At 58.4% G+C, this 11836-nt stretch overlaps 1 protein-coding gene across 2 annotated transcripts; it reads right to left on the bottom strand.

Annotated features, from left to right (window-relative positions):
- Positions 1–255: 255 nt before the first annotated feature.
- On the bottom strand, positions 256–11532 carry ARRDC2 (arrestin domain containing 2). Of its 2 annotated transcripts, none has more exons than XM_064174888.1 (8): positions 9551–11532; positions 3730–3796; positions 3462–3609; positions 3038–3140; positions 2516–2772; positions 2085–2244; positions 1656–1807; positions 256–1564 (listed from the first exon to the last, which is right to left on the bottom strand). In XM_064174888.1, exons 1-8 carry the CDS (start codon positions 9813–9815, stop codon positions 1511–1513), a joined length of 1206 nt encoding a protein of 401 aa, XP_064030958.1. In that variant the 5' UTR covers positions 9816–11532; the 3' UTR covers positions 256–1510. The 2 variants fall into 2 exon arrangements, with proteins under 2 accessions (XP_064030958.1, XP_064030957.1); XM_064174887.1 differs by lacking the exon at positions 9551–11532 and adding an exon at positions 4694–5741.
- Between the last annotated feature and the right edge of the window lie 304 nt (positions 11533–11836).

Below are 11836 nucleotides of genomic sequence, written 5' to 3'. Positions count from 1 at the left end.
GGGCATGGCACAGATCATCACTCTCAGCACTGGCCCCAGGCTCAATAAGGGGCTCTGAACACAGGGGATCAACCCTGCTGGGGATCAGTGCTGGCCAAGTGACCCAGTTAATCCCAGTGCAGAGTGGGATTGAGTGCAGGGTGGAGCTGAGCGCCTGCAGGAGGGAATGAAGCAAGGGCAGGGAGCATCCCAAGGAGCCACGTGAGCTGCACTGCTCTGGGCAGTGGGAAGTGAGAGAAAAAAATCCAGGCAAAGTCTGGGTGTAAAGAATTTATTTGGAACAAAGATTCCCCAGCAAAAAGTGGTACAAAAGGAACAGACAAGAGTGGTCCTTACAAAAGTGTTCACAGCTAGAAAACAAAACTCACCTGAGCAAGCTGCCAGCGGAGCGTGGCCCCAGCCAGGCAGACACCGACAGCCCCGAGGGCAGGACTGGCTCAGTGAGGGAATGCAAAAGTCCTCAGCACCCAAACCCTGCTCAGGTCATGCTGGAGTGAGCAGGACTACACCAGTCAGCACAGGGTACTGCTGTGCCCTCATCATACCAGGGCCACCAACCCTTCTACAGGCACAGGATCAAGCTCCTGGTCCTGAAGGACTCTTCAACTCCACATCTCCCATTTTTGGCTGTCACCAGCCCCAGATCAGACTTCCTTACCATGGCTTTGGCCACCAGCAAGATGCCAGAGCCACAGCTCCAAACTCCCATGGTGGGTACTGTACTTTGGGTGCTGGTTATCAGCCCCATTACAGGGGAGGCAGCAGCACATTGGGTAGGTGTGGTGCCAACACACAGGACCCAGGTGTCCTGTTCTCTGTGGCACCTAAACACTGCCACAGACCATAAGTGAAAGTCCTTTGCCCTGGTAACAGAACGTGGAAGCCTTTACAGATTTGGTGGGCCAGCTCAAACCATTCCTCCTGCAAGCATCACCAGGCTTGTGGTGGTCAGAGATGAATCAGCAGCAGACAAAGTCTCTGCTTCATCTGCCCAGAAAAAGGCCTTTCACTCCTCTAGGAAGCTGCAGTCCTGCTGAGCTGCTACAGAAGGGCTACACCTCCAGCACCAAGGGACTCAAACCCAAGCGAAATGGAAACATCCTCCAGGAACCCTAAAAAAAAAACCCTCTCCAAGCTCCTGTCTACCATGACAGGAGCTGCCAGAGCACAGCCACTGCAGAAAAGGGGAGAGCAAAGACCCCCCTTTGAAGTCCAGCATCATGGGGCAGTTATTAACCCTCCACATCCTGTCCAACCACACATGGAGCTGCTCTGTGCTGAAGGCTCTTCTGTGCTCTCCTACCATGCACAACTCCACCACGGCAGGCTCAGTCTCAGTCCTGGAGACAGTCATGGGTGGCTGAGGGCAGTGAGCAGAGCCAGGGTCTTGGCCTTGCAGGAGCTCTGGTCTTGCATCCACCGTGTGCCCATTTCCAGGCCAGTGCTGCGAGGGTGCAAGCTTCCATCCCAAGGGATCACCACACTGTCAGCCGCATCCGATGCGCTTCTCTCAACAGGTCATGCAGCGTGGGCGGATGTGGTCTGAAGGAGGGTTTGGATCAATCTGCAAAGACAAGGTTAGAGTCAAAAACCCCAGCAGTGGGCACATCTCGGCTGGGCCCTGCAGCCCTGCCAGCTCAGGGGGGGTTCGTTACCTCCGAATACAGCGGAGGGGGCCGGAAGCGAAATTCCTGGATGTAGGCGAAGAAAGGACCCTCCAGGATGCCACCGAGCTCGCTGCGGCACGGCGGAGCGAGGCTTTGCTCCGCCTCTGGGCTGGACACAACTGAGGAGTACTCAGGAGGAGCTGAAGAGAGAACAGAGCCATCAGGGGAGAGGAAACACTCTGCACTAATGGGAGACACAGGTAAAAGGGCTTCAAATCCACTGCTGCCCAAACTCTCCCAGTTCCTAGGGAAAGAACCCAGGAGATGCAGCACCACAATCAAGCAAATGAAGCAAAGAAAGCAGAAACTGGTCCTGGAGAAAGAGAGAAAGCTGAGATCTGCTCTGATCCTCGCTGTGCACAAGGCATTGACTGGGGGGTTGCAGCACCCAGATCCTGGGAAGGAGGAGACACTCACCCTCTGGCTGCTCCGGGATGGTGCTCAGCCAATCCAGGCTGACACTGTACTGGCTGCTGACGCTCGACGTGCGGCTGCCGAAGGGATGCAGTGGGATGGTGCCAATGACGAGTGGCAGCTCCAAGAGCAGCTTGGACGTCCCAGGAATGTCCACACAAACCTGTGGGAACAGGAGACAGGAAAGCTTAGCTCTAGGCATTTCCCCAGTCTGGAGGGGTTGTTATCTCCCCAGAGCACTGGCTGGAGCTGGCCAAGAGGGAAAGGGAGATGGAAACGCTCCAGCATGAGCCTTTGTGTTGTGCGTGAGGGGCAATGGGAAACAGGGAGAGCTCAATACCTCAAATCACCAGCCCCAAAATGGGGACAATGAGCACAGCTCTGGCAAGAGGGGAAGCTAAGATGCTGCCAAGGCTTCCCTTGAGGTCTCTCACCTTTAGGGAGTATTCCACCTGGATGATGCGGCACTGGAGGATGGATGGAGCCACCGGGGGGATCTTCAGCGCCCGCCCGTGCCACACTTCCCGCTTGCCCGCTGCAATGGAGTCACCAACGATGCTGGTCACCACCAGCTTCTTCTGCTTCTTGGTGCCCCGAGCCACGAAGGTCTGAGTCTGGATGATGGCCACCTTGGGCACCACCGCTCGGCTCGTGCAGTTGTCGATCTCAGCGAAGATGGGGATGAACTCACCTACCAAGGGAGACGCTCACGTTGGAGGAGCCTGCTGCTGCCTCAAGGGATTCCAGCACCAAGGGCTTGCCAGGGTGCCTGCTACCACAGGCACAAAGGATTCATGTAGCAGGAGCCTGCCCACATCAGGTGCAAACACTAAAGCTCTCTTGACTGACTTCATGCCAGAAGTCACAAGGCCAGTTCACAGCAACCCCAAAACTTCTTCCACCGGGGTCTACTCCAGGACCTGGGGAGGCTCAGGGACACCAGCATCTGGTCTCACCTGGGGTATAGCCTTTTCGGTCGATCTTGGCAGTCACAGAAACTTGGCCACGATTGCAGTACCAAGCACGAGCAAGTTTCTCCTTAGCACCTGCCTGAGGAGCCTGGAGAATGGAAAATATTTAAGCTCCTTAGTAAGCAAGCACCTCCCTGGCACCAAGAACCTGCTGGGGAGCATCAGCAACTTCTTGGGTGCCTGATGCAAGACACTGTCGCAATGCATTCAAGTTTCCAAAACCTAAGAGCCACAGATGACCTCTGCCCAGCCCAGGTAACACTGAAGGGCACAAGTCACAGGGGGGCAAACGTTCCCTCTGGGCACCAGGTCTGTGTTGTAATACCAAAGGGGAGGCAGACACCTTCCCCAAGGGCTTCCAGAGAAGTTTTGGATGCCACTGCCCCAAGGTAGAGCAGGAGGAGCTCACCAGCAGCGCAGGAGTGTTGATGTCGATGGGTTCAATCACAGTGAACTCCTTCTTCACCTTCTTCACTGCTGACCATGGTCTGTGCAGTTTGGCTTTCACCCAGTAGCGCACACTGCCATGCTTTCCCTCGAAGGAGGTTGCCAGGGTCCTGCACAGAAGCAAGGAGCAATTTAGAAGGACTTTGCTGAAAGTCTTGGGTTTGAGGTGCCCTGTCCCAGGCAGCTCCTCTCCCTCTCTGGATTATGGCAGCAAAACCTCGCTGACTTACTCGGGCAGCTGGAAGGTGAAGGGGAACTCGTGTCTTCCTGCCGGCAGCACGGTGACCTCACCATTGTCTGTGGGCAAAACAGATTTAAGACGATTATCTCCCTCCTGCAGAACTTCCTCCCTGGACAGATCGGTGCTGGAGATGTACAGCACACAGCCAAGGGGCAGCATAATGGCACAGGAATCATTCTGCCAGGGTGAAACTGCAGCAGCAATAGTCACAGCTGTGCCCTGAGAGCCGGGCATGTCCCATGGGTGCGGGGCACTGTCTGTTTTCCACATGTCTCCAGGCACGTTCCATCCACAGACACTTCCCCGGAAACGAAGTGGCTTCCCGAGCAGGCTCTGCTTCACTGTGGCTCGGGAATGAGAGCCCAGGGATGCTCGGCCAAGCCAGGAGTAGCTCGGGGAGTGGGGCAGGGGGTAGGCAGCCAAGCTTGCCCTGTGTATCCTAGGATTTGCACCCTGATCCTGCCTGCAGTGCACAGAGCAGCTGGAGTTGGAGAGGACCTCTAGAGATCTTCTAGTCCAAACCATTGCTGAAAGCAAGCTCCTGAACCTCCACAGGAGTCTTCCAATGCTGTTTCCCTGCCAGGGAGCACCTATAGCAAAGGCGGAGCCTCGTGTGGGGTCGCTCCCTAAGAGGGGTCCAGCTGCACACACCAGCACCCCGGGGTGTACTCATTAACTGTGGTGTCTGCAGCAGACCCACGCACCCAGTGCCCAGAGTTCCCAGACCCTAGGGCATCCTGCACCCACATTTCAGCTGGTTAGGTGCCAATGCATCCACTTGCCAGAGGGTCTCAATCACCCAATCTCATCCGGCTGGGCGTTGTGCAGCCAGCAGTCGGGGGGGGGTTCCATGCTGCCCATGCCCTGTTCTTTCAGCCCCTGGAGTCCCGGCGCGGCCACATCCCCGCACCCGGCGGGTGGCTGTATCGGTTCCAAGGGAGCCGGTGCCGTACCTGGGGGTGCCAGCAGCGCGTCTCGGTGGCTGAGAAACTCCACCTGGTCGCTGTAGCTCTGAGTGTAGGCGGTGCTGGAGCCGGCGCTGCGGGACTCGGTCCAGTGGACGCGGGCAGCGCCCACCGCCCGCAGCCGAAGGGCTCCTACCCGCGCCGCCGCCGCCAGTTCAAGAACCACCCGGCCCGACACCGCCTGCCCGGGGCTGAACGCGGCCGGCACGTCCCTCTCCGTCCCTTCCAGCAAGATCAAGAAGCGTTTGAGCCGATCGAAGATCATGGCGAAAGCTCCGCTGCCTGGCGCAACCCCGCGCCGCCGCCCGCCTCGCTTTAAGTGCCCAGCGAGCCCGGGGGCGGCCCCGGCGGGGCGGGACGGGACGGGGCGGGACAGGGCGGCCCCGCCGGGCCCTGCAAAACAAGGCAGCGAGCATGTGCGGGCCGGCCTCCGTCCGGCCTCTCCCCAGCTCTTAGGGGCTCTCCGTGGGGTGCGTGAGCCCCATCCCAGCAAGGCTATGGCATGTTCCCAGCTCCTCTGCCTTCCCCATGGCCCTGATGCTGCTACCAGACATCCCGGGGGGGTGTCACGACCACGGAAATGTGTCCCGGCGCAGGAGGGAGCTGAGTGCTGCCAGCCCTGCTGTGGACAACTCCTGGAGAGTTGCTCGGTGCACCCCCAAATCCTCCGCAGCTCCCATCCTGCGCCTATCCCGTCCCTGCCCTTGGCATCAGCACAGATCGGTGTTCCCAGCGCCTCGGGCAGTGGCTCTGTCGGGGGATTTCTTCCTCGGAGCCACAGCTCCCTCCGTTGCCAATCCTGCAGAGCGAGGGCTGCAAACAAATCCTTGTTTTTCCCTTCCCTAGGGCCGTTCCCAGGGATCGGAACAGGCTGCAACTGGATCTCGGCTCCCGGCGCGGCACGTCCGGGCCAACTGGCGACGAAGGGGAGCTGGTCCGGGACACAGCTCTGCTGATTTCTAAGAAATCAAGAACTGGCTCCGGTTCAGCTGTGCAGCTGCAGAGGGAACATTTCATCTTCCCCACTCTGTCACCAGGCCTGCCCTGTTTTTTTAACCAGCTCATAGTGGTGGTTTGGGGGTGCTGCTCCAAAAACCCAGTGTCAAGTTACACCTGCATGGACAGGCCCAGCACAGGGACCCGTGCTGGGGTAAAAGCATGAGAACTGGGAACTGGTGGTTCTCAAGGTGGACATCACCAGCAGCAGCACCACGAGATGTTGTAGAAGGGAGGAAGAAGGGATCTGCTCCACCTCATGCACCCCCTAAGGGTTAATGCAGCTTTAGAAACTTCCTCCTGAATCATGACTGTCACATTTGCAGAGCTCCAGAGCCCCCACCCCGGGCACAGGCTGGGGATGAGACAAAACAGGCCTTAAAAATGTTACTCAGTGTTTGGCTGCCCAAGCTTGGAGCATTTTCCAGTTGCTCCCAGCCATGCTGGGCAGGACCTGCTGTGCTGAACCGGCTTGATCTCAGCCACCAAAAATGAGCTGCGCTGAAGCTCTGCAAAGCTTTAGCTGCCTCCGAAGGGCAACTGCAGCGGTCTGTGTCCCTCCCCAGGGGAAGGGGACTGTGTTCTGGTCTCTCTGCACGGCTGGTCCCTGCCACAAGCTAAAGATGAATCACAGCGAAGGCTGCCGAGGGAGCCTGCGGACACATCACAGCCTGAGGAGCGCTGACGCCAGCACTGGGAAGGTGCCTATGTCCCCACCACAGTGCATGGTGACATTAGAGGTGGTGGGGCTCTAGAGAGGGGCTGGATCTTCAGCTCCACCCTGTGCCTGGCACCCTCCTCCTCCTGCCTGCCGGCACACACCCCTCAGCCTGTGACTCAGCCTTCGCCCACGGGATGAGAATCTCTGCAAACCTCCCTCCCGTGTCAGCTCCACGAGATGGCCACAGCTACCCCTCAGGGCCTCCAGGCACGAGGGGAAGTTCTCTCACCAATCTGGGAGCCCTCTCCTCTCTCCTGGGACCTCCAGATGTAGGAGCTGTAGGACCTCGGCCAAGAGCTTTTGCATTCAAGAATGCAAAAGCCTGCTCCTGGGTGCCCAAACCCAACGAAAGCCCAGGCCAGGCTCAGAGCAGCAAAGATCCTCAACACTTCAGCCCCACCTAGAGTCTGGCCAGGCTTAGCCAGTCCTGCCATCAGCCGACACCCCGCGCAGCTCAAGCAGGGCTTTTCTTCCCCTGACCCCCTGCTGGACCTGCTGGCTTCTCCCCACTGACCTCGGAAGCACACGAAGGTCCCTGGAAAGTCAGAGAGAGGGGAATGCAGCAGGTAGAGAGCAGAGTCAGCAGCTCTGCCCTGACCCAGCGCAGGGATAGGAGGGGACGGCGCAGAGCCTTGCACAAGTGCAGGCTCCCGGCCTGAGGAAGGAGCCCCGACCCTGCCGGAGCCGATTACGGTGCTCATCGAGGGCCACCTTGCAACAGAACAAGAGCCCTGATGTGCTCTCAGCCCACATGCTGCAGCTCCCTGGATCTCTCTGTGAAAATAAAAGGGATTCCAGATGTTTACTCCTCAGCTGGGCAGGACCTGCAGCTCTGGGAGGTGCTGCAGGACCCTTGGACAGAAGGATCACTGCACACACAGCACCTCTCTTAGGTTCTCTCACATCACCTCGTGCAGAAGAGTCCAGGGTGCTCCTTGCCTTGCCCCTAAACCCTTTTCTTTTCCCCTCTTCTGGCTCCCTAAGATTAAGGTTGGAAAAGACCTTTGAGATCATCCAGTCCAACCAAGGTCTCTGGACCCACTCCAGCACCTCAATGTCCTTCTAATGAGGGCCCCAAAACTCAAGGTGTGGCCTCATCAGTGTCCAGTCCATGGGGACAATCCCAGTCCTGCTGGTCACACTGCTGCTAAGCCAGGCCAGGATGCTGGTGGCCTTCTTGGCCACCTGGGCACACATTGGCTCATGTTCAGCCAGCTGTGGATCAACACCCACAAGTCTTTCTCTGCCAGGCAACTTTCTGGCCCCTTTGCTCCAACCCAGTAAGCATTCACAGGGTGGTTGTGACAGACACAACCCATGATGACACAATGTACACCTGATGGACTCTACTCCTCCTTTTGCCCTTTTTTTTTGTCTCAGCACAGCACCCCAGCACTGGTGCTCACCACCCTGCCAGGAAGCTGAAGATAAAGTCAGGGCTCAGAGGAGAGCAGAAGGCAGGGCTCTTATCTGTGCTGAGCTCCCTCCTCTGCACTGCCTGGTTACCATGACAAAAACCTGCATTTTTGAAACACCAGGCAGGCACAGCTGATCTCATCCCGAAGCAGCAAGAGAGGAGCAGTCACGGGGACCTTCAGGTGACAGCATGTTCTCAGCAGCTCCTCACCAGCTGATATCAGGAAGGTCCTCACACTGCTGCTGGGGACAGCAGGACAGAGCAGGATCCAGCAGGACCCAGACAGGGACTTTTTGGCTGCAGAGCAGCACTTTTTCACAGCCTGCACCTCTGGTGATCATGTGCCTGTGTCCCTTGCAGAAAGCAGGAAAGGAATCCATACATGGACAGTGACAATAAAATTCCAGCCCTCGGGTTCTGGTGAGGCTCTCTGCCCCCCAGGGAGCATAGCTCAGCTCTCCCAGTGGAACAGGTGAGGGCCAGAAACTTGTCTGCTCAAGCTACAGGAGTGCAGCACACTGGCAAGGCCCAACAGCTTGTGCAACTGGCCCAGCCCATGGCCAAGTGCCCTTCTCTGGATGGCTCCAGGGGCTTCTATGTGCAACTGGCCCAGCAGAAAGGGCCAAAGGCACTCAGCAGCTTGTGACTTCCCGACAGAGACTGACCAAGGGCTAATAGGGGACAAAACTCACCCTGTGGCCTTCCAGCTAGTGAGGACAGCACCCAAACACTGCAGCAACCAAGTGCTGAGGATGTTCTCTGCTGGAGGGGAGGACATGAGCTTCTCCCATGTCCTTAACTGTGACCAGGACACTTGGCACAGTTGCAGCTGCAAAGGGCCATCCTCAGGCACAGCACAGAGGAGCTGTGGCCAAAAAAACAGAGGCTTCAGAGTAATACAGGTGTTGGGAGCAGATGGCAGGGAGCAGTCATCCAGAAAGAGAGAATGTGACCCCCCCAGGGCAGTCCAGAGATAAGAACAGCTCCAGGAGGGAAGCTCACATCCTCCAGTTTCCTCCTGCAAGCTCTCCTGCTGCCAGCTAGAGCTGGCACCACTTTATGGGCTGCACCCAATCACAGACACAATCAATGCCTTCAGCCTGAGATAAACTCTGCAGCCATCTGCAGGGCTGGGTGGCACAGCACTGTCAGAGGTGGCAAGGCCAGCAGAAGCAGGGAAAGGGGGAGAAAGAGACACAGAGCCACGGCTCTAAGACTCTGGGTGCAGAGGAGGACCAAACAGGCAGGCTGATGAGGAGCAGGTAGGCAGCGGAGCTGAACCACATCCCTCGGCTCTGGATCATTCCACCCCAACCAAAGAAGGAAGTGGCTTGTCCTCTCCCCATGGATCTAAGCAACGTGCCAGCTGGGCATGTGGTGCCCACATCAGGAAAGTGAAAACAAATATTTACTGAACTCCTAAGTGCTCTCTCCACACTTTTGAACAGACAGCTCTGTTTGCACTGCCCTGGGCAAACGGAAAACAGCCACAGCTCGTTCGTGCTCTCCAGGCTCCAGCTCGCAGCCTCCTAGAAACTGGCAGCAAGGGAACTCGCAGCAGAGGTGAGCAGAGGGTGTCCAAGTGGGACAGCCCTGCTTGGGCTGGCAACAACCCCCAACACAGAGGCCCTCCTGGAGGGCACTGCCGCTGCCCAAAGGGTTCCCAGCCCATGGCTCTGGCGCAGATGCCCATCCCCGTGGCCAGCCTTACCGGCGATGAGCTGGCAGTGGCGGTGCAGGAAGGTCTGGTAGGCTGTGTAGTCGTGGTAGATGACGTTGAACCCCACGATGGAGCTCTCCAGCCAGTGCACTGCGGCACGGCCCCATGCGCAGACCTCCAGTGCCCGCAGCCGCAGTGCCCCCCGCAGCTCCAGCCGCACCCAGCCGTGCAGCAGCTCCCCGCTGCCGTAGGCACCCCGCTGGCACCTGTCCTCCAGCTCCAGTGCCAGGCTCCGTACCCGACCCAGGAGCTGCATGGCTGCTGACCCTGCTCACCCAGCAGCTCCAAGGGCTGCTCTTCACCTGGGCTGAGCAGCACAGCACAGGGGGAGCTGCACAGCCCTGCAGGGAAGGGAGGAGGAGCAAAGGCTACAGGAGGTGCCCAAATTTATCCCTGCCCCAGGCTGGCCTAACCCCACAGGCCCATTCTGCAACAGGGTTGGACTGGGACCCTGTTTGGCTGTGAAGCTTTAGTGCTGACCTGATGTGTGTGCAGCTGAGGGCAGGGCTACAGAGCGGAGCACAGGGGCTTTAAAGCAAGGAGGAAGAGCAGGACTTCATCTTATCTCTGGGCTGCAGGCACTGGCGACGTGCAGCTGGGACAGGCTGTGTCAGCAGGGAGGGGGCTCAAAGACTGCCAGCCGTGCCGAGACACTTCTCAAGTTGTGCCGGGGCAGGTCTAGGCTGGATGTTAGGAGGAAGTTCTTCACAGAGAGAGTGATTGGCATTGGAATGGGCTGCCCAGGGAGGTGGTGGAGGCACCGTCCCTTGAGGTCTTCAAGAAAAGCCTGGATGAGGCACTTAGTGCCATGGTCTGGTTGACTGGATAGGGCTGGGTGCTAGGTTGGGCTGGAGGAGCTTGAAGGTCTCTTCTAACCTGGTTGATTTTATGATTCTATGGCTGCAGGAATCAAAGAAAGCCTCTGAGGCCTTCCCAGTTCAGGCACTGCTGGGAGGAGTGGGAGAGGAGTTTGGGAAGGCCCCCATAGGCAGCTGTGCTTTCTGTGTCTGAAGCTGCAGCGTCTCCCACATGCTGTCCATGTGAGACCTGCGTGGCTGGGGCAGGACCTTCCTCTGCTGGCAGAGGGAGTGGAAATGGAAATTAAATTCAAGCCACTGAACTAGGAGGCAATGCCAGAAAGGCTTTGCAGTTTGACTTGCAGCCACGGGCCTGTGTGGATGCCCAACAACGAGAGGAGAGGACAGGCCTCGCTGTCAGCACCTGGCTGGAAACCTTCGCCCAGGCAGAGAACAATCCTCAGGGAGAGGAGGCAAATGAAGCAATCCGCTTGGCAGTCAGAGGAACAGCATCCCATGGGCTGGTTATGGAGCTGCTCCAGGAGTTTGAAGCCAAGAAAAAGATCAATTCACCTGTGATCAGTTCCACATTTAGGAGAACAGAACAGCGTCGCTCCAGCCGGATGGCACAAAGGGACCTCTCTGGAGCCCCGAGCGTCGGAAACAGGAGGCAGCCGAGGATTTTCTTCCTGCCTTCCATGACCAGCTCTAACCGCAGCCCTTCCTGAGGTTGCACAAGCGCAGCTGTTGATCAAAAGTCTCTCCTCCTCCCCAAATACAAGTGCAAAACAACTTCTAAAGCCAAACACGGCAAGGGAGAAAGATCAAGGCCTTGGTTCATCCCCCCAGAAATCACTCGCATCTCCTGACCGTGCTACACGTGGCTGGATGCTGGCAGCGAGTGCCCACGGCTGACACAGGCATTCAAAGTGGCTGGAAATAAAGATGTCACCGCGAGGCGACGGCGCCTGGGACCAGAAGCCGCTGTTGTCGTCCTCCCGTTTCTCATCCGTGGGCAGGGGGCGCCTCCGAAGGGAGGTGTGGGGACAGGGGAGGCGAGGCGAGCACACGCGTGTGGGGGTCTCCGTGCATGTGGATGTGTGACTGTGGGGACACCGTCAGTGCCACCGGCTGCAGGGGCCTCTGGGAACGCCAGGCGGGTTTCCGAGCGGGTTTCTGAGCAGGTTTCCGAGCAGGTTCCCGAGCAGGTTCCCTGCCCTCACCCGAGCGCAGTTCGGCACCGCGCGGCGGCAGGGCTGAGGCCGGCTTGCAAAACCCCCAGAGAGGGGATGCGGCTGTAAGAAAGTGGCTGCCAGGCTTGCCGGGGCTCAGCCCCGCGCCGAACGTGAGCAGCCGTCAGGAACGGGGGACCCGTGAGGGGCGCTGGGACGCCGGCACCGCGGGGCCGCCCCCGCCGGCGGGCGGCAGCCCAGGCCTCGTTGCCATGGCGACAGCTCCGGCACCTTCCGGCAGGCCCCGC

Source organism: Pogoniulus pusillus, chromosome 41, assembly GCF_015220805.1.
Source record: "Pogoniulus pusillus isolate bPogPus1 chromosome 41, bPogPus1.pri, whole genome shotgun sequence".
Classification (NCBI taxonomy): Eukaryota; Metazoa; Chordata; class Aves; order Piciformes; family Lybiidae; genus Pogoniulus; species Pogoniulus pusillus.
Note: the sequence above shows the minus strand (reverse complement) of the source record. Positions and strands in the feature narration are given on the sequence as shown.

What these genes read in the sequence shown, in the direction of transcription:
- ARRDC2 (XM_064174887.1), bottom strand. Translation starts at nt 4,970, where the DNA reads ATGATCTTCGATCGGCTCAAACGCTTCTTGATCTTGCTGGAAGGGACG. An exon ending in TCAACACTCCTGCGCTGCTG is followed by an intron (nt 3,141 to 3,461) that starts GTGAGCTCCTCC and finishes TCCATTCTCCAG; the next exon opens with GCTCCTCAGGCAGGTGCTAA. An exon ending in CCCCTCCGCTGTATTCGGAG is followed by an intron (nt 1,565 to 1,655) that starts GTAACGAACCCC and finishes TTGTCTTTGCAG; the next exon opens with ATTGATCCAAACCCTCCTTC.